General features: G+C 43.3%; 1 protein-coding gene across 1 annotated transcript in view; it reads left to right on the forward strand.

The window, feature by feature from the left end:
* Nucleotides 1–17746: 17746 nt before the first annotated feature.
* Nucleotides 17747–21525, forward strand: part of INPP5F (inositol polyphosphate-5-phosphatase F) — a 40501-nt gene continuing 36722 nt past the window's right edge. The window contains exon 1 of the mRNA XM_039708692.1: nucleotides 17747–17898. Coding sequence (XP_039564626.1) covers nucleotides 17802–17898 — 97 coding nt within the window. The 5' untranslated portion in view covers nucleotides 17747–17801. The remainder of the gene's footprint in view (nucleotides 17899–21525) is intronic.

Here is a 21525-nt window from a genome sequence, read left to right on the forward strand (position 1 = left end):
AGAAGCAGAGCTGGAGGCAGAGCTGCACTCTGCCAAGTGCTGCTTTAGAAGTTGATTCTTAAAGTCGGTCCTACTACTGCAGAGTTAGGTACAACTCAAAACAAAGTGAGGTTTCGTGATGTGGCCTAATAAGGGAAAGTACATTTGGCTGCCCTGGAGCTGCCTAGCTGGAGACTGGTGCTCTGAGTCATAGGCTCCCTTTGTTTCCTCTTGCTCAAGACTAAACTGCGCCCAGTCCAGTTTATGTGTCTGGACACATCAGCATAGCTACAAATCCTGCATATGGGCTGGGAGGAGGGAGTGGCCAAGGAGGAAGCAGCTGAAGATTCCCACCCATTCCCTGTGAGCTCCTGACCTACTCTGTGCAGAGCCTGTTTGCTGCCTTGACTCGGTACCAGCGATGTGTGGAGCTGGCAGGGGAGGAAGGGGATTCCTCCTTCTCTTGCCTTTCTGCAGGATGGTGGTACCTGCTCTGTGCTTTGACCCTGGCTGTCAGCTGGAAACTTGGCTTTGAAACTCATGTTGAGAGCACTTAGGAGTTCAAAGCCATAAGAATTATGTTACATTAATTCTCAAATACAGCTGTGCACAACAAACAGCAGCTGTGCTGTTCAATGCAAGGTTTTCAAATGCACTGTGCATTTGCAGCAGCCATTTCAAAAAATTGAACAAATGTCAAGCAATGCAATTTATTCAAAAGCAAACGATCCCCTGTCAGTGAAAGGCACTGATTCAGCTCATTTGAAAGTAGCAGGAGGGATATGAAAAACCTGTACATGGAACCACAGTAAAAGCTTAGGCTATTTTCTGATTGCACTATCTTGTCCAGCTAGTGCTATTTTAAATGCCAGTAGTGGCCTGTTCTCTATATTTAAACCCTCACAGCAGCAAGGCATTGTGTTTCCTGTAAATATAGCACTTTGACTATTTATTTACAGACTGCCAAGCCATGCCATGCCCCGAGGAAGGGGCAGCAGTTCCATTGCCCCCAGGAGCAGGGTGAGACAGGAGCTGGTGTCCAATTCCTCTCCAGAGGGAGGGACAAACCCTTTATCTGGGATCTGTTTTGCTTTCAGCTTGATGTTGGCTCAGCTGTGTTTGCAGGCAAGGTGGGGAAGGAAAGGGGTACAAATGACACTCCACCCAGGAGGCAGGAAAGCAGCACAGCAATTTGTGGAGGCAGATTCTGCCCCTGCACCTCAGGTCAAGGTAAGTCAAGGAAAGCCCTGATCCAGTGTTCTCAGTGAGTGTATCTCTTTTAAAAATAATTATAATAAAAAAGTAGCTTCTGCTGGTTGGCACACAGCTGCTGAAGAGGACAAATCTCCATCAAGGTATACTTAAGAGAAAGTTTTAATTTGTTACATTTTCAGATCCCTCCTTAAATGTGCATGTCTTGATCTTTTTAAATACTCAGGTAATCAAATAGAAGGCACTATATCATGAACTCAAATAAAACGTACACAAATATGGGGGAAAATTGGCTTAGACTAAAGGCCTAGTAATAGGCAATAATTTCTGTCCTGTTGTGTCCAAGAAATAAAATGCAGATGTCCTAGAAACAAATCTTAGTGCTGTAAAAGTTGAATATCATAAAATTTTGGGTTTGTTACAAAAGCCAGCAGTAAAACAGTTTTTCTGACAGAAACAAATCCAGCCCTTCTGGGCCACTTGGGTAAAAGAGGCCTTCAGGAAAAACTGATCTGTGCTCAGCACTCACTGGGGAAGACAGATTGAAACCAGAAGTTAACCATACAAAATACCATTTCCTGGAGCCTTACTGTAGATATTAAAACTCCAAAGCCAAACTTCTCTGGGTAGATACAGTACTGCCATTAATGAAATGTGAATACAATCATTTTAGCATTTAGCAAGCAGTGGTTTTATTGGCACTTTCACCTATTTATGTGAAGTGGTGAGCCAAATGAACAAGCGTGTTTAAACTATTATTTTTTTAGATAAATCTTTTGCTTAAAGATAAATGGGTGACACTGAGATCCATTGGCCTGGCTGCACAAAGAAGCAGCCTTTAAGACTGGGTAATTTGGGTTCCTGAGCTCTGCCCAAGAACGCATCCATAGGATTGTGCAGGGATCAGTCCCTGTGCCCGTGAACAGGAGAGCCAAATGAACAAGCGTGTTTATTATTTTTTTAGATAAATCTTTTGCTTAAAGATAAATGGGTGACACTGAGATCCATTGGCCTGGCTGCACAAAGAAGCAGCCTTTAAGACTGGGTAATTTGGGTTCCTGAGCTCTGCCCAAGAACGCATCCATAGGATTGTGCAGGGATCAGTCCCTGTGCCCGTGAACCACGAGGGGACCGTGGATGGTGTGTAACACTAGAGACCAGTGTAACTGAATGCCAGCCCCTCTAATCCAGAGCAAGAGTTATTTTAAGATGGGCAAGAGGCTGCTTACAAAGCAGGGGAACACACCAATTCTCAAACACCTTTCTAGGATCTATAAATAAGTAACTTCAAAAGAATAAAGAGTCTAGTCAGTTGTTCCTGCTGATATTTCCACTCCAGAAGCTGGAAATCTGCATGAAGGAAGGAACAGGTCCAGCCAGCCTCTAGTTTCCATATGTCCCTGCACCAGCAAATTGCAGGGCAAGCAGAAGTGGAGAATCTCACATTAAATTTCAGACTGTAAGGAGAAAAGTACATTTGCCACATATATTTCAGAAAACAATTCCAAAGGGCACTGATCTGTAAGGACACACTTCATGTTTCAGAATTAAAAATGTAATCTGGATTTCTTCATCCCTGGTTCTTTACATTTGACATCTATTCAAGGACTGTGCAATGTTCTCTGACGTGTGCCACAACAAACACGGAAATCACTGACAGGGTTTGTACTAAAGGATGACATTGTTGGAAGTCTTGGGAAAAAGGCTGGAGATAGAACAGAGATGAAAATAATTAACTATTTCTAGTTAATTATTTCATTTGTAATGAAATATTGTGCCTATGTTAGGAATGAGGTGAGCAGGCAAGAAAATGTAACAAACTTTGAAATATTACTACTTATGTCTATTCAGTGGATAGATGATCTGTCTGCTGTTCATCTGACTTCACGAATATAAAATAATTTTTGAAAATGGGGGGTTACCTGATTTTTAAATCAGTAAAAGAAATACACTGAATTTAGCAACAATGGGATTATGATTTTAGCCTTTTTTTACTGCATTTCTGCAGCCCCTGACAGTGAACAGATGAGATTTGCAAAATCATCCACGTGGGTTACTTGAAGCCCTGATTTATTGCTCTTCATCATTTTGTGAACTTTGAGTTCTCATCCATTTCTGTCTTGTCAGGAAAGCTCCGCTCCTTCCATTTGCAGAAACTAGCAGTGTCTGGAATAATTCCCTTGCGCGTTTCCCACAGGGTTGGCAGGCAGATAATGTGTTTTTTTTTTCTGCAGCCCATACTGATCTGTGGCAAAGAATAGGAGTTGTCAGCACTCTGTCTTGCCACTCCAAGTGCAGAGCTCAGATTGTAAAATCTGTTAGTGAGAGCCACAATGTTTAACCCAGTGCGAGCTTTCCTATTGTATTTAAATCAGGATGAGATAGAAAGCAAGGAAAATCTAAAGCAGTTTTCCCCAGCAGCCACACATGCAGCAATTTTTACTCCCACAGGACAGATGGAATGATAACACACATCCCTAGCTGGGCATTTCAGTAGGTGTTGGTGAGTACTTGGTCCCCAGGACCTTCCCTCGTGTCACAATTAATGATGAGCTCCTGCCTCATCTCCATTCCTGCTCTCCCCAGCTGCCTTTCCACAACCTTTAAATGTTTTTTTCCCTTGACCTATTACCACATAGAAAAAAAGAGCAAGACAGAGCATGTAAAGGTTTATCTTATAAAATATAGACATTTTTGTCAAAAAAAGTGCTGGGAGTTCAACTCTAACCTCTCTCATCAATTAAAGGTGATCTTGACCTTGAGCCAATAATCTTAAAGGTTTATCAAAGTTCTGCATGACTGCATACCCAGTATAAAGCCAGCTCATAAGATGCAACATGCCTGGGAGCATGAAAACAAGGATCAAGGTAATTGTAAATCAGTCCAAATTGGACTTCTCTCCACCCAAGAGTGAAATCATCCAAGTTGCTTTAAAACTTTGGAAATTTGCACTATGGCAGATGGAAGCATCTGCTGGTGCTGAAAGTGCACTGAAGCACTACCAAATTTAAAATGGCCTTATTTGTTTCATTTGGTTCCTAAGGTTGTTAACTAGCACCCTGACAAAGATTAAATCTTGTACATCAGAGGTATCTTTTAAGTCTAAAGTGTAGTTACTTCAATATGCTACTCTGTGACAAATAAAAGTATCAGCACTGAAGTTTAGCTGTATGGATGTATTAGATTACACTGAATAAAGGATATAAGGTAGGCTTGGATAACAATATCATAAACAAATATTGCTGCCTAGAAACAGCAGGCATAGACACATTAAAATATTTAAGGTACCTTTAATATTAACTACCTAGCAACAAGTTCCTGATTACTTCAAGGAAAATAGGTGGAGAAAAAAAAACTACTGGAGAAGGCACCAATCATAGCAATTATTATTGTTATACCTTTTTTCTCCCCTCAGTAACAATTAGACACATAACTCTTGTTGTATAACACACAATTACCTGCTTAGGGAATCCTTGCCTTAAATAGTTTGTGCTTGACTACGCTAAGAAAGGGACATGGTTGTGAAATCAGAGGACGTGGATTTGACAGAGCTGAGAAGCTGCATGGCTGAGCTCTGGTTCTCCCATGCCTCGGATTTACAGTGTGAGCCCAGCAGCCCCTCTGTGTGCTCATTCCTGGTCTGGGATTGCAGTCAGAATCTGACATAGCCAGCTGTGGCACGGGAACCTGGGGCACCTCACAGGATGTCATTTGACAAGAGAACCAGGGCAGGGCAAGGGTCTTGATGCCTCAGGTTTGGCTTTTCTATTTTTCAGATTCTGTGCTGCTTTAGTGTGTGGGTCTGGGCTTCGTATGAGGGGATGGGGAGTTCTGCACAGAGCAGGGAGACAAAACAATTCCTGCTCCAGCTGGGCACCAAGGACAAATGATCCCAATCCCAGCCCAGGAGCACAAACCCCGTGGGCTGCAGAGAGAAAAACAAGCAGGGTGGGACTGCAGGGGCTGCAGTGGGATTGGACACTGAACTGCAATGTGCACATGGAGCAGAGCTGAGCCCAGGGAGAGACCCCGGCAGCGCTCGTGCATTTTGGGGCCATTTGGGTTCATCCTGGGGGCAGCCCTGGCTGGGCTCTGGTGCTGCCCAAGGTGCATCCATGGAGGAGATCCTTTGAATAAATCCCTGCTTTATTCTTTAGCTGTGTCCACCCTCTGTTCTAGGCCAGCATTCTCAAGGCATCAGTCTCTCCTCCTGGGATGCTGCTGATGTCACCTCACCCACCTGAGTGTCCCTGAGGGTCCCAGTGTGGCACAGCTGCCTCCCTGCAGCACCACCACACCTCCCAGGCACCAGAATTTCCTCCTGCCGTGCTGGAAAAGCGGAAGGACTGCCATGGAAAATGGTTTCCTGTAATAGTGAAGAGAACTTTCTCACCTTGCATGTGCCCACCGTGCTCCCCAGTGGTGTGGGCAGGCTCTGGGGGATTCTGCATTCCTTTTCAAATCCTATAAAAGGTGTCAGGTTTGCACTGGAGCCTTGGAGTCCTGCAGTTCAATTTTTAGCAAACATTGACATATCCAGCACTCTAACAGGGAATAATTTCAGATTTGGCTTCCAAGCTGGGTTTTGAGAACACTGCTTGCACATTACACTCTTGATATTCACATAAAAACAATAAATATTTCCAGTCTGGGATCTACATGAACATAATTACCTCAACACAGGCATTAGAGTTTGTTTCAATTTATAAACCCAAAAAAAGCCATTGGCTCATTTCTGCTCCTCTTTATTCCACAACCACAACTCTAAACCTCATTCCAAATCTCAAAATCACCCACAATCCTAATCCATCAATCTCAAAATAAATACAAGCCTGCAGATTCAGAAAGAACAAACCCAGAATTTTTCCAGCAGCTCTTCTGGAGTGAACACAAGCAGCAGCTCTTAATTTCCTGCAGCTTGAAACCGAGCACAACCTAACTGAGGGAAAGGATGGGAAACTGAAGTGGAAAAAGCACTGGGGGAAGGTGTGGTTTCAGATACCTTGCTCTCAGTGACACCTGCTTTTGAGATTAGTGAGCAGGTCAGCGCTGGTGTGATGGGCCTGGCTGTTCTACAGGAGAGAATGAATCAGCCAGCTGCAAAACCAGGCCCTGTATCAATGCTCACCCAGAAAGAGTTTGCAAATTTTACACACTCACTTGAATTTTTGGTTTTTATCAAATGAGGAATGTAGAATTGAGGCATATCTTTATTATTTGTGAGTGTGTATTGTACTTTCCTTTGATAAATCTGAAAAAAGTTATTTCTTTACCATTAGTGATGCTTTCTTGGTTTAATTAAAATTAAACACGCATTCTCAGATTTTTACAGAGAGGCTTCAAGCATTTATCTTTATAATTTATTCACATTTTATACCATCCAAGCTACACCACCAAGAAGGTGAAATTCTCTCAGTGTCACATGGTGATAGTTTTTCTTTTTGTCCCTCAGTTTTCCATTGGGAGCTCTGCATGAGCCTCCAGTAGTTGCTGGTGGAGCCTGATCCATTGCTGTAATCCCCTCCTGCTGCTTCTTTTCCTGTAACTCTCCTCTCAGGGGCAGGAGCTTTTTATGCTTACAGTTTCCCCTGTCCTCCCTGGTGGATTTTCTGTCTCAAGGACTGAACAGCCAAAGCTTCCTTTGCTTCCAGAAGCTGGAACAGAGCCTGAGAATATTTATATAAATGACAGAGCCAGAAAAGACTCAATTTTTGTATTAGCTCAGATGGACATTTCCAGTGTGAGTCAAGCAGGTCACCTGCAGAAGGCACATCTTGACAAAACAAAACCCCAAGAGCCTGTCAAATTCAAAATCTAAACTCCTGAAGTTCCTTGGGCTCGATCTGAGACACTTGTTCCTAACTAACGTGTTTTGTTACATGATGCTCTGCTAAAGGCCAAAATCCACTCAGCGGAAGAACCCAATTGTCAGTGACAATTAAGCATTCATCATACACATTTTGAGATGGTCTAATTAGGTCTAATATCTAATTCAGATTAGGTATTAGATGAAATTTTTTCACTTTCTGGGTTCTCAGGCACTGGGAATTGTTTTCCCACAGAGATGTGAGTCCCCACCCAAGGGCAGCCGGGTGTTGTGATTTGGGTTTTTGGGGGACAAGGGGCCTGGATGACCTTGAAGGTCTCTCCCAGCCTCCACAACTCAGCGATTCTGTGACTTAGAGCCACACCAGCAGTGACAAAGAGGTGACAAAGCCGCCCTGCCCCGGCCCCGAGGTCTGGCACCGGGCCGGCGCCATCACGGCTCCTCCGCTATGACGTCAGAGCGCCGTGACGTAGCGCGGGCGGCGGCCGGCAGGGGGCAGCAGCGCCCCGCGGGTGGCCCGAACCCGGCGGGATTGCGGGAAAAACGGCAGTGACGTCACAGCCAGGGATGGCGCTGAGCGGCGGTGTTTGTGTCGGTCCTGTGGCACATACACATCGGTTTGGGCTCAGCACATAAACATCAGTTTGGGCTCAGCACATACCAACATTTTGGGCTCAGGTGTTGCTCTCAGAGGTGCCCGAACCCTCCAAAACCTCAAACCTGAAAATAAGAGCAGGATTGAAGTAGTCTCAGTTATTTGCATCAGTTATTTTTCCTTATGCAGACTCGGAAGATGTACTGTGAGGAGCAGGAAGATGTAATGTTTCGGCCCTGCTTTTAAATGAAGTGCTGCCTCAAATGAAAGGTTAGGCTGACAATCTCCAGGGGTGCCTGCTGACCAGCGCTGGGATAGCTGCACTTTGATTTCTGAAAAACACATTTTGAGAGGGCAAGATATTAAAATCACAATCAACCTATTCAGTAAATATTTCTTTTGTTGAGGATGCTCTTGGTCAAAGCCAGGCAGGGTCAGAATTCATGTAAGCCAGTTTTTCCCTGAGGGGAGGTGATTGCATATCCCTTCAGAGTGACTTCTGTCACCAAGAAAAGCTGCCAAGGAGCCACAAACCTCTGACTCTAAGGATGGCTCCAATCTGTATGATTTGATAGCTGAGACAGCCTTCCCTTGAACAAACTGGGCTGGAAGAAGAGGGCATGTAAAGCATATATGAAAAATTGGTCTTTGCATGATGGATTAGTGTCCACATAAATTAATCCTATTGTCACAATTGTTGGGGTTTATTTTCCACCTGATTTCCATCTCAGGGAACTTTGCATGCTCCTGTGTGTACTTCTGTAGTCTTTTAATTACCTGATTCCAATGAAATACTCCATGGGCAGAGGTCATGTGCCCATTATTCCAGTTTACAAGTAGCACAGGGAATTATTTGAGTGTCAGTTATCCCAGTGGGGTTGATTCCCAGTGCTCCCCAAATCCTTTTCCTATAGGCATTATAAAACTGTGGCAGGACATATGTTTTTCATTTTATCATTCTGAAACTGAATCAAATATATTACACAAAACTGATATTTAAAATTACATCTGACTGAGAATCAATCCTGTGACCACGGCTGGTTTTGTTAGTATTAAATTGTGTTTGCATTTGGATGCTGTGTTTGATTAAGAATAGGACAGGAGCTCCTATTTTTAGGATTGTTAGCAAATTTAACTGGAGTTTGTATTTATTTTTTTCTCTGTAATTAACATTGCAGCTCAAGGCAAATCAAATCAGCCAAACAGAACAATTGCTTGTGTGCTGCACCAGCTGGTCTCAGAAAGCTCATTTCAAACTGGTTTAGTTGAGCAGGAAAGTTATTTGGGGACTTGTTCATGTTTGCTTTCTCATTTTTTGGGGTGGGTTTCTTGGCATATTCAGGGCTGCTTTTTCTGTAAAGAGGTAAATATGTCTGAGGGGGGAGAAATGCAATGTCAGCCTTCTTTTTCTCTTTTTCCCCCTTTTTCCTTCTACAGCTTACAACAGCTGCCTAGGAAAAAATAAAAAAGCATTGATAAATGCCACAGAAAGAAACAAAACTCTTATGAAGGAGGCTTTATTTTCTTAATTAAAAATGGAGAAGCTGTGGCCCAAACCTTCTGGTGAAGTATCTACAACCATAGGGAAGTGTTGGAATCCAGTGAAATGTGACAATTCTATCATTTCTCAGGTGGCTCTGGATGCCCAAGTTCAATTTGCACAATATTTCTAACGAGGCAGTGACCTCACAAGAGCTGCACACAGGACGTGACATGAAGCCCATTGTTCAGCAGGCTCAGAACCCAGCAGGAAGAGGCACAGAAAGCACAGAGGGTTGAGTAGGATGGGTGTTGCAATCTCTTGCAGCTGGCAAGTATTTGCAGTTCTGTGGGATTGCTACAGAAACTTCTACTGCTGCTTGACAGATTGGCAGAAACTTCTACTGCTGCTTGACAGATCCACGCCTGAGACAAGAAAGACAGGGAATGGGTGAAAAGAAGGTTAAAGAAATGTGGAAATGGGCAAAGAGACGGAGATTCATAAAAGTTAAGGGTGCAGCAAATCCTTGTAGGTTGTGAATAGGAAGAGATCACATTACCTCGTTCCTGTCTTGCCTAACCTGTTTTTAAACAACACCAGCAGGGGATAGTGCCCAGATAATGTCACTGAGCTGTCTATTCCCAGGCCTGTTTAGCCAAATGCTTTCTAACTCATTCCTTGTTTGTCTAACTCATTCTTCTGTGCTTATGCACAGTACTTGTAATTTCTGGAATAAGACTTAGGATTGTTTAGCCTCAGAATAAAAAGACTCACGGGGGAACCTTTTCAATGTGTGTAAATGCCTGAAGGGAGGAAGAAAAGAAGATGGGGCTCGACTCTTCTCATGAATGTCCTGTGAAGGGACAAGAGGAAATGGCTGCGAACTGAAATACAGGAAATTTCACTTAGAGTTAAGAATTTTTATTTTTCTGTGAAGGTGGTCAAACAGTGGCACAGATTGCCCAGAGTGGGGTGGAGTCACTGTTTCTGGAGATACCCAAACCCCTCTGGACATGAACCTGGACAGCCTTCTCCAGCTGATCCTGCTATGAGCAGAGGGCTTGAACCACAGGTACTTTTCAGCCTCCACCATTCTATGCTTCAGCAACACTGGGCAAAGAAACCAGTTGTTCTTGTCCTCTTTCCAGCAATTCTTGTGTGCTTCAAGACTGTTTTCCTGTTTCCAATGAGAAACTAGTCCAAAAATCGCTCTTCTTGAAATAATAAATCACAGCTTTGAAGGTTCAGATTACCCTTGATTTCCTTTGGCCTGTTTTCTATAGATAATTCTTAAAATGGTTGTACCAAAGTGAATGTGGAATTCCCACTGAGGTCTGACTCAGAGCAGAGTAAAAGGATTACTGCATAGGTCTTATGCATAATGCTCCTGTGTATTCATTGTAGTATAAATGGATTTCTTTTTCACTTTTTTGTTACTGGTTTCTCCATCAATTGATTATCTAGGATTATCCCAGAACTCCTGATTAACCAACTGTTCCTGAGCTTGTATTTACACAGATGATTATTACTCTTGAAAATTTTCCCTCTTGCCAGGCATTTCATTCATTCCAGGTAATTTATTCAGCTTGCCACAATGACCTCATGATGGAATCCTGATACACAGCAGGCTTTCTGACCCTTCTAGCCTGATGAGTTTCCTAAGCACACTTGTTATTCCATTATTTGGGCCATTGGCAAAGCTCCAGGATAGCACCAAACTAGTGTGTGAACTGTTAGTAACCACTCTCCAGGAGAAAATGCCCAAATGTTAGGACTGTGGAGGTGCCAGAAGTGGACCATATTTCCTTAGGTAGTTACAGGGAAATCACAAGGAGCAGGATCAAAAATCATATAAAGTGCAGGCACAACTATTGCCCAGGACTGCTGAACTGTCATAAGAAGAAAGGATGTTGATTCAATCAATGTTTATTATCTTAACTGTTCACACTTCATTGTCTTGCAGGTACATGCTTTAGGTTTTTTTTCTGTTCTTTTCATTTAAGAAAAGATCTAAAATTCTGTGACTCTTCCTACTTTCCCTTTGTTAGGATCAGGATGGTGGCACAGATTCCTCAATATACAGGAAGTTATAACTGCCCAGTGGTTTCACAGATGTTGGGAAACAACAGGAAATTAGAAACCTGAATACCTTTCCTACTTTCTGGGGCCTCATCCCCTGTCAGTTTTCAAAGGTCAGGTCTTACTTCTCCAAGCTGATCGTGTCTCCAGCTGGCCCTACCGGCCTGATGACCTAGTGTACCTCCTGCAACAACAACACCACATGCTTGTCATTGTCCCTTCAGTAATCACTCAGGGACAGCTCTATTTCCTCCTACATCCTATATGGTGTAATGGTGTATATGGCTTAATAAATAAAAGGGTGCCTTGCAATTCTTCGTGTATCTCTTCTCCCGAAGAGGCAATTGACCATTTATATGCAGTTTCTAGGATATTTTAAAATTTTGTTTAGGAATGCCTTTGACCTTATCTCAGAAACACCAGGTGAAGCTGAGTCATTTGTGTAGCTCCATACCTGCCAAAGTGTTACAGCCCTCTGATTTATCAGACATAGCTGGGGAGCCAGGGTAAAAACCCATTACAGAAATGCAGTATAGAAATTGTTCAGATAGATAGATGCTGTAATATAATTAAAATATCAAAGTGAAAAGCACATTGCCAAGTGTTTCTTGTGGCTCTTATTCCGCCTTTTTCCACACCAATCTTGCTTCTCACTGGCAGTCTCCCTCCACAAATACAGAACCTGACTGACTCCAACAAAAATACAGAACTTCCCTGATTTGTTTGAGGTATGACCATACATAAATCCTATTTTATTATTATTTCCATAAAAATAGAGTTTGCTTTCATTTATTGGCATATAAATACAAATATAAACTGTTGCCATGGCAATTTAAAACATTTTACACATATCAGTATAGTCAGGCTATAAGACTTTTGCATAGTAGGGAACAAATGTTACCTTTAGTCATAAATGTAAAAGTGTGGTGCAAAGAACCAGCTATGTGTTCAAGGACAAGGACTCACACTTTCTGATTTTCAATCCTCTTTTTCAGTCTCATGTCTGTCTTCTTTCCCTAGGTTTGACAATGACCTACATAGCATTGCACAAGAAAAGCAAAGCCAGCAATAAACACTTTTAGCCTGTATATAGCAATGATCATCTCTCCCAGTCACTCAAGTATAGAACATATAATCTCACAGGAAAATAAAGTTCTTTTAATCTTCTGGTTTCGTCCTTTGAGAGTCATAAGAATTCTAATTACCGGCACAGTACTTAACTGAGCATCAAGAGCTTGAGGATTGCCAGATCTGTACAGGACTTTTTTATCCACATGGCACAGATGAAGGAAAAGCTGATAAGTGTTTTTTGACCTAAATTGTTGCCTGGCAGCTAGAGATTCTGCTCTTGGGAGGAGAGAGTTGAGTGTCACTTTCTGAACTTCACACATCCCTACTCCTCTTAAACTGAGGTGTATCTGCAGTGTAAATGCAGCACCACGTAGAGGCTGAGGTTCTGAGGTTCTGTAAATATGAGTTCTCTTGGAGACCCATGGTATGTGTGTCAGTGAGGATTTTTATGGCTCCAAATCTCTGCCAGAGTAATTTCACTTACAGTGTTAAAAACAATCACCTCATCTGTGTTGGTGAATCTGTCTGAGACACAGCAAGGCATCCAGAAGAGCACTCTTACTGTTCCACCTCATGCCATTTGGGAAAGGTGATGGTCCCTGAAAAAGCTCCTTTGGATGACACTCTCTCATCCCAGGGCTCTGCTGTTCCATATGTGAGCGCATGAATTGAGTTCCTTAAGAGTTGCAACAGAAAACAGGAGATCGTCAGAACTGCCTCTGACAGGCTCCAGCTGCTGAGGGGTCTGTAGGACAAAACTAGATCTAATATTAAATAAAGAGCGTGCATAGTTCAGAAGCTGGATCCTCAGCAGCAGCTGTTCAGTTCTCCAAACCTTTTCCAATTCTATGGCACTGCCTCCTGACGTAGGCACGGTTGGCATTAACGTGTCCATACCATGGACATGATCTGATTCAGACTTGCACTGTCTGAGTGACACCAAGGTAAATCCTGACCCCACCAAATCAGGCTCCTTCTAAGGCTAGGTAAGTTTGTTCTGACTTCAGTTACTGTTTCATAAATAGTGTTTAATAGGTTATTGTGCATCTGCAAATGCAGTTGACAATATGCTGCACAAATGCTTGTGGCTATCCAGCGCAGGCATGGGACAGGAATAGAAACACACAGCTGGGAAGGAGGAAAGGATTATTTGAGCTGGCTTTAGCAGCATCCAGTATTGTTGCTGAACGTCACAGCGTGTCAGACCTTACTCTGCAAAGGTCCCTCTGGAACAACTTCTGGGGTGAGGAAAGGAGAGTTTGACCCCAAGTTAATTTGTGGCATGGGCATTTCCTGCAGCTGTACATGTGCTATTTTGAAAACATATTATTCTCAATATAGAGAATGGAGTGGTATAATATAAATATTTATGTTAAAACTTTATTAATCGAATGCAGTATAAAGTAATTTTCCATCACAACTCAGTAATGCTTAAATCCTGGAAGGCTGAGACCACTGCCTTCCAAGCTGATGAAAAATGCCTCATCATCTTATCCCTTAAACACCTCGTTCTGTTATTGACCTTGCCTTTTGTGATGGCTCCAAATGCCTGGAATCTGAGCAGACGTTGCTGGCTCTGCACACACCTCACACAGTGGGATCCTTATCAGAACTGGAGCTCCTGGGCATGACACGAATGTAAACAATGCATCATAATTCACAAATATTGTATAAATAATGAGTGCCAGGAGAACAAGGAGCAAGAGGAATGTGATTCAACCCCCACCACCACTTTTCCTGCATTTATTTCCACCACATATGACTGACAGATTTTTGCACTGAATAGCTAATACATTTCCTTTTCCTAGGGCAGCCAAACCCAGGGAAAAGTGACAAAAAGACGTGTATAACACTTCAGCACTTGGCAACTTCTGCTGTTCTTTGGGTGTCATTTGATGCTTGGCCTCCACAGTATATATATATATATATTCAATTGAATATATATATATTATATATATACACACATACATATAGTTACTTTTGCTGTTTTACTGTCTAATCTATGGGTACATCTTGTGGAAGAAGCTAGATTCAGTAGACATCAGTAACATTGCAAAGATGAGGATTTTTTTTGTTTCTATAATATCCAAATAGAAAAAAAAAAAAACCCTAGGGAAATTAAAGCAACTTCCAAGAAAGCTAATTGCAAAATTAATTCAAATTGGCTAAATGGTATCAAAACAAAAAACCTTTTAAAAATATTTTTTTCTAAAAGACTAATTCCAGTGATCCTGAAATTTTACTTTTTATCCTTTCTAAAGGCAGAATTTTCTTTTTGTAATGTGAGCTATTTTGCTCTTTAGAAAAACCCCAGCCAAAATGAAAAGTAAAGAAAGGGAGCTAAGTTATTCCAAAGGGTAATCAAACCATTAACTTCTTCAGACTGAGGAAAAGAGTGTAGAATCTGTTTTGAATGAGATGCAAATTTGATTGCAGTGGCCATGAAGAACAGCCTGCTGTTTACTTTGGAAAAATTACAAATTAAATGTGGCCTTGGTATAGCATAAACTGTATTTTAACTGAGGAAGGCAGCCCAACAACACAGTAAGGAATCTTTTTATGTGCACCGGCTTGGTAGTTGGCAAAGTGCAATTTGCAATTCTGGAATAAAACAATTGTAGGCAGTCAAAACATTCTCATTTGTTTTTGAAAATGGTCCCATTGATTTGCTCTTAAGAGCCAGTGCACCAGAGGGAAATCAATACACTGTCCACAAGCCATAGAGTATATTGCAGATATTAACCACGTACACGTTGCTTTGAAGGAAGAAGGTTGTTCTCTTCCCAGTGCTCACTGAAATAGAAATATTCCCATGGCAAGTAAGACATTTTCATGGTGAAGGAGGAAATACCAGAGTTCCTCTTCCTTTAGAGATAACTACAGCTGCCACAAAAAGCTTCTTCAGTGAAAAGAAAGCTAAAAATAAATTCAGGCAAAAATTCTTATGCAGAACTGTTTTCCCTGGGTTTTGAGAGTTTTCATTTTCTTGCCAAAAAGTTAATGTTCACGCCAGTAGTTTTGTATTTTTCTGTTATAAAACACAACACACAACTATTTTTCAGTAGTGCATTTACAGGCACCTCAGAAAATGTTCTAGTCCCAAACAAATCTCTTTTATCCACTATGTTGCCTGTCAGGAGACCCTTTTGTGTTACTCTTGTTCTGAGGAGGTTCCTTCTCAAAGCAGACTCTCCAGTCTCGGTTTGATGCATAGCAGACCATCTCTAAAAAGCACACAAAAGCTTTGTCAAAAACATATTTCAGAATATTCAGGAGGTTCTCTTAGTGGAGTTTCTTTCCTCATATTTCAGAAGAGGAAAGAAACCTCACTAACAGAACCTCCCTAAGCTCCAAAGGAACACAGAAGCACATGGAACACAAAGGGATGAATATAGAGAGGACAAAGCACAGGTGGGTTAAAAACTAGCAAGGAATATGAAGGGTAACAAGAAAGGCTTCTGAGTTACTTTGGCATCAAAAAAGATGACCCAATATTTTTCTAATGCCAGGAGCATTGAGGCCAAACAAACAAAAAAAATTGTTTCACGACTTTTTAATGGTTAACATTTAGAAATAAAGCTCCTCCCACTGTCTACAGTGCCATTTCCAAATCTGGTACCCTTTGCCTCAGGAAGAGTGATGTATTTGTCCAATCTATCCAGCCAATTGTACTTCCAAGTGTGGAGTGTTACTAAATCACATCCTTTTCCAACATTCCAATGTTAACCAACATTTAAACCTGAACTCAAGCTGCTGGCAATCAGGTAATTCTGAGAGTGCATGACTAATCGTCAGCCCACGCGTTTCCTTACCATCAGCTAGTGACAATGAATTGCAAAAAATGCAAAATTAATCTTTCAGGTTTTTTCCCCTATGCTAACTGAAGCTGAAAGGCTCATAAAAACAGCACCCAGCTGTGAATCTATGGAAAACACACTGAATGAAAACAGAAAACTACCCACGGGGGGGAAAAAAAAGGCTCAGGATCAAAGCATGAAAAAGGGCAAAACAAAAGTCTGTCCTTGAAATCCCTGCAAGCATTTTAATGGTGCCCCCATGCATTGTGCTACAGCACTGAACTACTTGGGAAACGCAAGCAGAATAGAGATGATATTGCAAGAGAGAAATATTCAGTGAATGATAGTGCAGGCTGAAGACATGGGAGCAAAAATAACATTTTGACCCACTGAGAAGAAGCTCAGTTCCTAGTCCCAAAGCAGAAAAGTTCTGAAGTACATGCTTATCTTAAAAGATGTTAATGTTCAATTAAAGCTATTTAAATTATACATCTAAAGTCATGCCTGCACTTAAATGCTTTTTTAGACTGGCTGCTCAGTACCTCCCAAAATCAGGTTCTTCCCTGGCCCTTGAATGTTCACATTTATTAATGAGATTTCTCATTTCTTAATGTCCTTTAGTCACTTAGTGTTTTGCAGCATCACTAATATATATCAATGGAGAAAAATAGCATGAGAGAAAGCGATCTTTTCAAAGAGTGGTTTGAAAGTAGTGTTTTCCTCCTACTGCAGGTGGTTTAACAATAATTGCTAAATGTTTTAATTTGCGAATTGAAGCAGCCAGCAGCCTTTCTGGGATGCCAGGTGCCCACCAGAGCTGCAGGGTCTGTAGCAGTGACAAGTTTGCAGGTACACCTTCCAGTGCTGCCTGCAGAAGATACAGAGGGAATGATTTGCCCTTTCATCAGGAGGTGCTGCCTTTTGAATAAATATTTAAAATAACGATGAGCCCTGCGCTGTGGTCCTGAGATTTCCTTTCACCACGAGTTATAATCGTGTATCATCCTCTGAGGGCTGAGGGCAGCGGAACTGAGGGGAGAGGGGATCAGGAGAGCGGGAATGAAGGGAAAGGGGCTGAGGGGAGAGGGAATGAAGGGAAAGGGGCTGAGGAGAGTGGGGATGAGGAGAGCGAATGAAGGGAAAGGGGCTGAGGGGAGAGGGGCTGGGAGGAGTGGGGATGAAGCGAGCGGACTTCGGGGAGCTAACTGAGGGGAGTCGGAGCTGAGGGAAGCTGATGTAAGGGGAAAGGGCTGAGGGGAGAGGGGCTGGGAGGAGTGGGGATGAAGCGAGCGGACTTCGGGGAGCTAACTGAGGGAAGCCGGACTGAGGGAAGCCGGACTGAGGGGAGCTGATGTAAGGGGAAAGGGCTGAGGGGGGCTGATCGAAGGGAAGCCGGGGCTGAGGGGGGCTGATCTAAGGGGAACTGATCTAAAGGAAGCCGGGGCTGAGGGGAGCTGATGTAAGGGGAGCCGAGCTGAGAAGGGGCTGAGGGACAGGGGCCGAACCACCCCGAGCACCGTCGGGCACGGTCGGGGACGCAGCCCCGCCCCTCGCAAGCCCCGCCCCCTGCTCTGCCCCTTTAAGCGCGCGCGAGGCGGGGCCGGGCGCTGTCACGTGCGGCGGCGGGAGCGGAACCCGGGCTCGCGCCCGCTCCGCCCGCTCGCGCTCCGGCTCCGGGGCAGCGCCCGCTGTTACTCTTGGCCCCTTCCTCCCGCGCCGCCCTCCGTCCCTCAGCGCCCGGCGGCTCCCCGGCGCGCCAGCATGGAGCTGTTCCAAGCCAAGGACCACTACATCCTGCAGAGCGGGGAGCGGGCGCTGTGGTGCAGCCGCAGGGACGGCAGCCTGCAGCTGCGAGCCGGTGAGACCCCCGCGGCCGCGCCCGCCCGGGGAGGGGCGGGCTGGGAGCCAGCCGAGCGCCGGGGTGGGCGCGGTGACCCCGGCGGTGCCGCCGCGGTTCGGTAGCGGAGGTCAGCGAGTGCCGGTGCCCGGTGCCGTGAAGCAGCGCTGCTCAAGCCCCGGAGAGAGCCGGAGAGGTGCCGGCGGCCGAAGGCATCGCTGGGGCTCGGGGCCGTGCCGGGCTGGCCAGCCTTACATAAGGGATGCTCCCGGGGCACGGGCGTTGCGTCCTCGGGAGGGTGGGTGCCGTGGTGGCCTCGTCCAGGGGGAACTGAGCAGGTGGCTGCACTGGGAAGGGACCGGGTGTCTGTAAGGTGCAACCCATTCCTTTGAGGTTCTGTGATTATGTGGCTTCTAAAGTGCTTCTAAATTATTCGGTGGTTACAGGCTGTGTAAGTGACAATTTCACAGAGCTCCGCTGTGTATTATTATAAGTCTGATTAATATAAGTCTGAAGGGAAGGCAGCACGAGCAAAAATTGAGCTGGAGTTGTGTCAAAAGGGGATTTTGAAACAATGGTAATCACCCTGTCCTACCTAGGTGGTTACTCAGTAAAGGTGTCTATAAAATAAAATGCCACCCCTGGGAGCTATCTTGCTTTGTGTGATGTGTGCTCCCTGCCCATGGCCGGAGGTTGGAACAAGATGGTCTTTAAGATCCCTTCCAAGCCAAACCATTCCATGAGTTTTCATCATTTTCTGTGATTCTGATAGGTAGCTTTGATGTAAAGGACCATGCTGACCCTGCTTATATGAGAAAGAAACTCTGAGTAGCTGGGTGTTTCACCAGACGTGTGGCAGGCTGCATAGATGTTACTTACAGCTTTCTGAAACTGGGATCTGTGTTATGCCAAAAAAGGTGGCTAAATGTGTATTTGACCAGGCTGGCTATCCGAGTACAGCAGACTTTATGAGCTTCTGTGAAAGGCTGGACAAACTTTAAACATAAACATTAAATACCGTTGTTATCTGTGTTTTTTCAAAGAACTGTTTTTCATGCTGCACTTTCTTGTGTTCTGTTTTCATCCTTGGGTTGTGTCTTCTCAGCGCAGTTTGTTTGCGTCTCTCAGATAAAACTGCAATCTGTGTCAAGTAAGCATGACTAATTCTTGTCCATCAACTTCACTAATCCAGCAATACCTTGATTTGCAAGTGACCTTACAAAATAGTTGGTGTTAAGCTATCAGACAGTACTGCTAGTCAGTGAAATGTGTTCTTTCACAGGGGGGAAAGCCCCTCAGGTTTAGGTTTGTGATGCTTACAGCTGTCTGCATGGGCTGAAAGCTCTTCCTTGACCCACAGTAATTAAAACACATAATGATCTGTAGTTCTGGAGATTGGAGCTTGATGACTTTAACTTTTAAAAGCATCAGTGCCTTGCTTTCACGCAGCCGTTGCTGTGTTTTATTTTTTCTTGCTGTCCCTTAACCTCCTGGGGGCTTTGCCAGTGCCCAGCAGTGTGTCTGCCTGCTGTTCCAGCAGCATTTTGTCCTTTGCCTGCCTCTGCATTTTCAGGCAGCTTCCATGTGATCCCTATTGTGTGTGACCTGCAGATTCACCAAAGGTAATGTGATATTGAAGTCCCCTGGCCTGCTTGAAACTCGCAATTGTTAGCAGTGCTTTCCCGTTCCCGTGTGTTTGTTTCTCCAGCCCTCCCTATGGATCATCTTCTTGACAGTGGACTCCGGGTCTGTGAAATGAAATACCTTAGCAGCTTGAAAGTAAGCCCAAGAAAGAAACAGTTCTCTCACAGGAAGTGTTTCTTGGATCAATAGCTCTTTCTTGTATTAAGACAAAACTGCATATCCTCAAGTTTGCAATTTTATTACATTTGACCGTTTATTATTGAGGCCAATTTCATGCCCGGAAATGAGTAAATGGATTTCTGTGTGATGAGTCACTGCTGTGTTAAAAAAAAACAACAAAGTCATAACTTGTGTTCATTGACATGTTTAATAATCTGTCAAAAGGCTGTGATCTGGCTCTGTCTCTTGCTTGGTTTCAGAGGTCTGGGTTTTCAAAATTCTGTCTCACAGAGGCTGCTCTGAATTAATCTTTGCACATTCATGGGTTGAAATAGATAATACTGGTAAACCTTGCAAATCATTACTTGAGAGGGTAGGTCTGAATCTAAAGAGCTGATGCTAAGATTTAAATACTCCCTCAACTGTAAAGGCATGTTCAGAAATTTGCCAATATTGAGAGCTGTATTTCTGACCTCTTTGAATCATGGAGATAACAGCTTGAAATAAAAAAAAGAAAAGGCAAATAATCTTGGTAAATATTTGCCATAAGCAAAGTCTGAGGTTGGCCCTCATTTGAAGGATGTCAGCCTGTGTTTACAAGATGTTTCTGGGGTTTTTTTATTCTCTAAAGTGAAAGCACTAATGAGTCACCTGCAGGAAATCCATGAATCACTTTGGCACCATAGACTTTTTTTTTGTTTTAAATAATTTGGCTGTTGAGAGTGTGCATTTTTCAATGTAGTGAAAAAACATGTGCTGTTCAGCCATGCCTTAAATACCTTACATCAGGTCTTGGTCAGGGTTTCACTCTTGGATTACTTTGTTAATGCTCTGTGTGGCTGGTTTGGACTGGAGTTCTACACAGATTAGAAATACTTTTTATTGAAGATGTTTGTATAATTGTGTTTATATTTGCATATGTATACATATATATATGTGTGTGTGTAAAGGCTAAAAAGTGTTGAAGACACTGAATTTTTCTCACCATTTTTTAACAGCACTAGAAGGAATGAGACTGTTATGGTGTAAAGCTTCTATTATCATTGTGCTGGCCTTGATAGTACTCCAGGAAGTAATGTCAAATTAGATTGGGAACAGTTTTTACTAAAGCTGTTTATTCTAATTGTGATGATTCCCATTGCTCTGGAGAAGAAAACTTCCCAAATATTTTGAGGGATACACAGATTGCAATTAATCTAACCCAGTTTTTGGGGATGTCATGCTCAAAGACTCAGTTGCCTCTGCCTGAAAGAGTAAGATGGGTTAAGCTGTGTTTTACCTCTGGAGCTCTAAACTAGAGGCAGATGAGCATTTGTTTGTTTCAAACAAACACTTTAGGAATTTATTATTACAGTATTCATTTTCATCTGTTGAAAATGGTTGTGAGTCAGCAACTGAAGCAATGCACTTGAAATACTTTCAGTGAGGGATGTGTTACCAACAGTATTTTCAGAGTAGCAGGGGACACAGTTCAGGTCAGGTGTCTTAGTCTAATAGTGTGAAATCATCTCTGAATCACAAATCACAAGGCCATGTAATATTCCAGCTGTGTGCTTGCCTTTCTCCTCCAAGGCATTGCAGGAGTCATGTAGAAATGACTTGTCAGAATTCCTGAGCTGCTCTTCATGGCTGCAGACTGGAGGAGGAAGAGCAGTTCCTTTGTGGGAGCCTGGAAGTGCTCAAGTGAAGGCTTTGAGCTAATGAATGGTGTAAGGAGTGATGCACTGCCACCAAAACGTGTATTGCTAAGTTTGGGTCTGCAGAGCAGTCCTAGACTGGCTCTGGGGGTGACAGCCTGAGTGTGAAGTCATGCTGCTGAATTATTTCATACCAAACTGCCTTCCT

This window comes from Passer montanus, unplaced genomic scaffold, assembly GCF_014805655.1.
Source record: "Passer montanus isolate IOZ18808 unplaced genomic scaffold, ASM1480565v1 scaffold21, whole genome shotgun sequence".
In the NCBI taxonomy this organism is placed as follows: domain Eukaryota; kingdom Metazoa; phylum Chordata; class Aves; order Passeriformes; family Passeridae; genus Passer; species Passer montanus.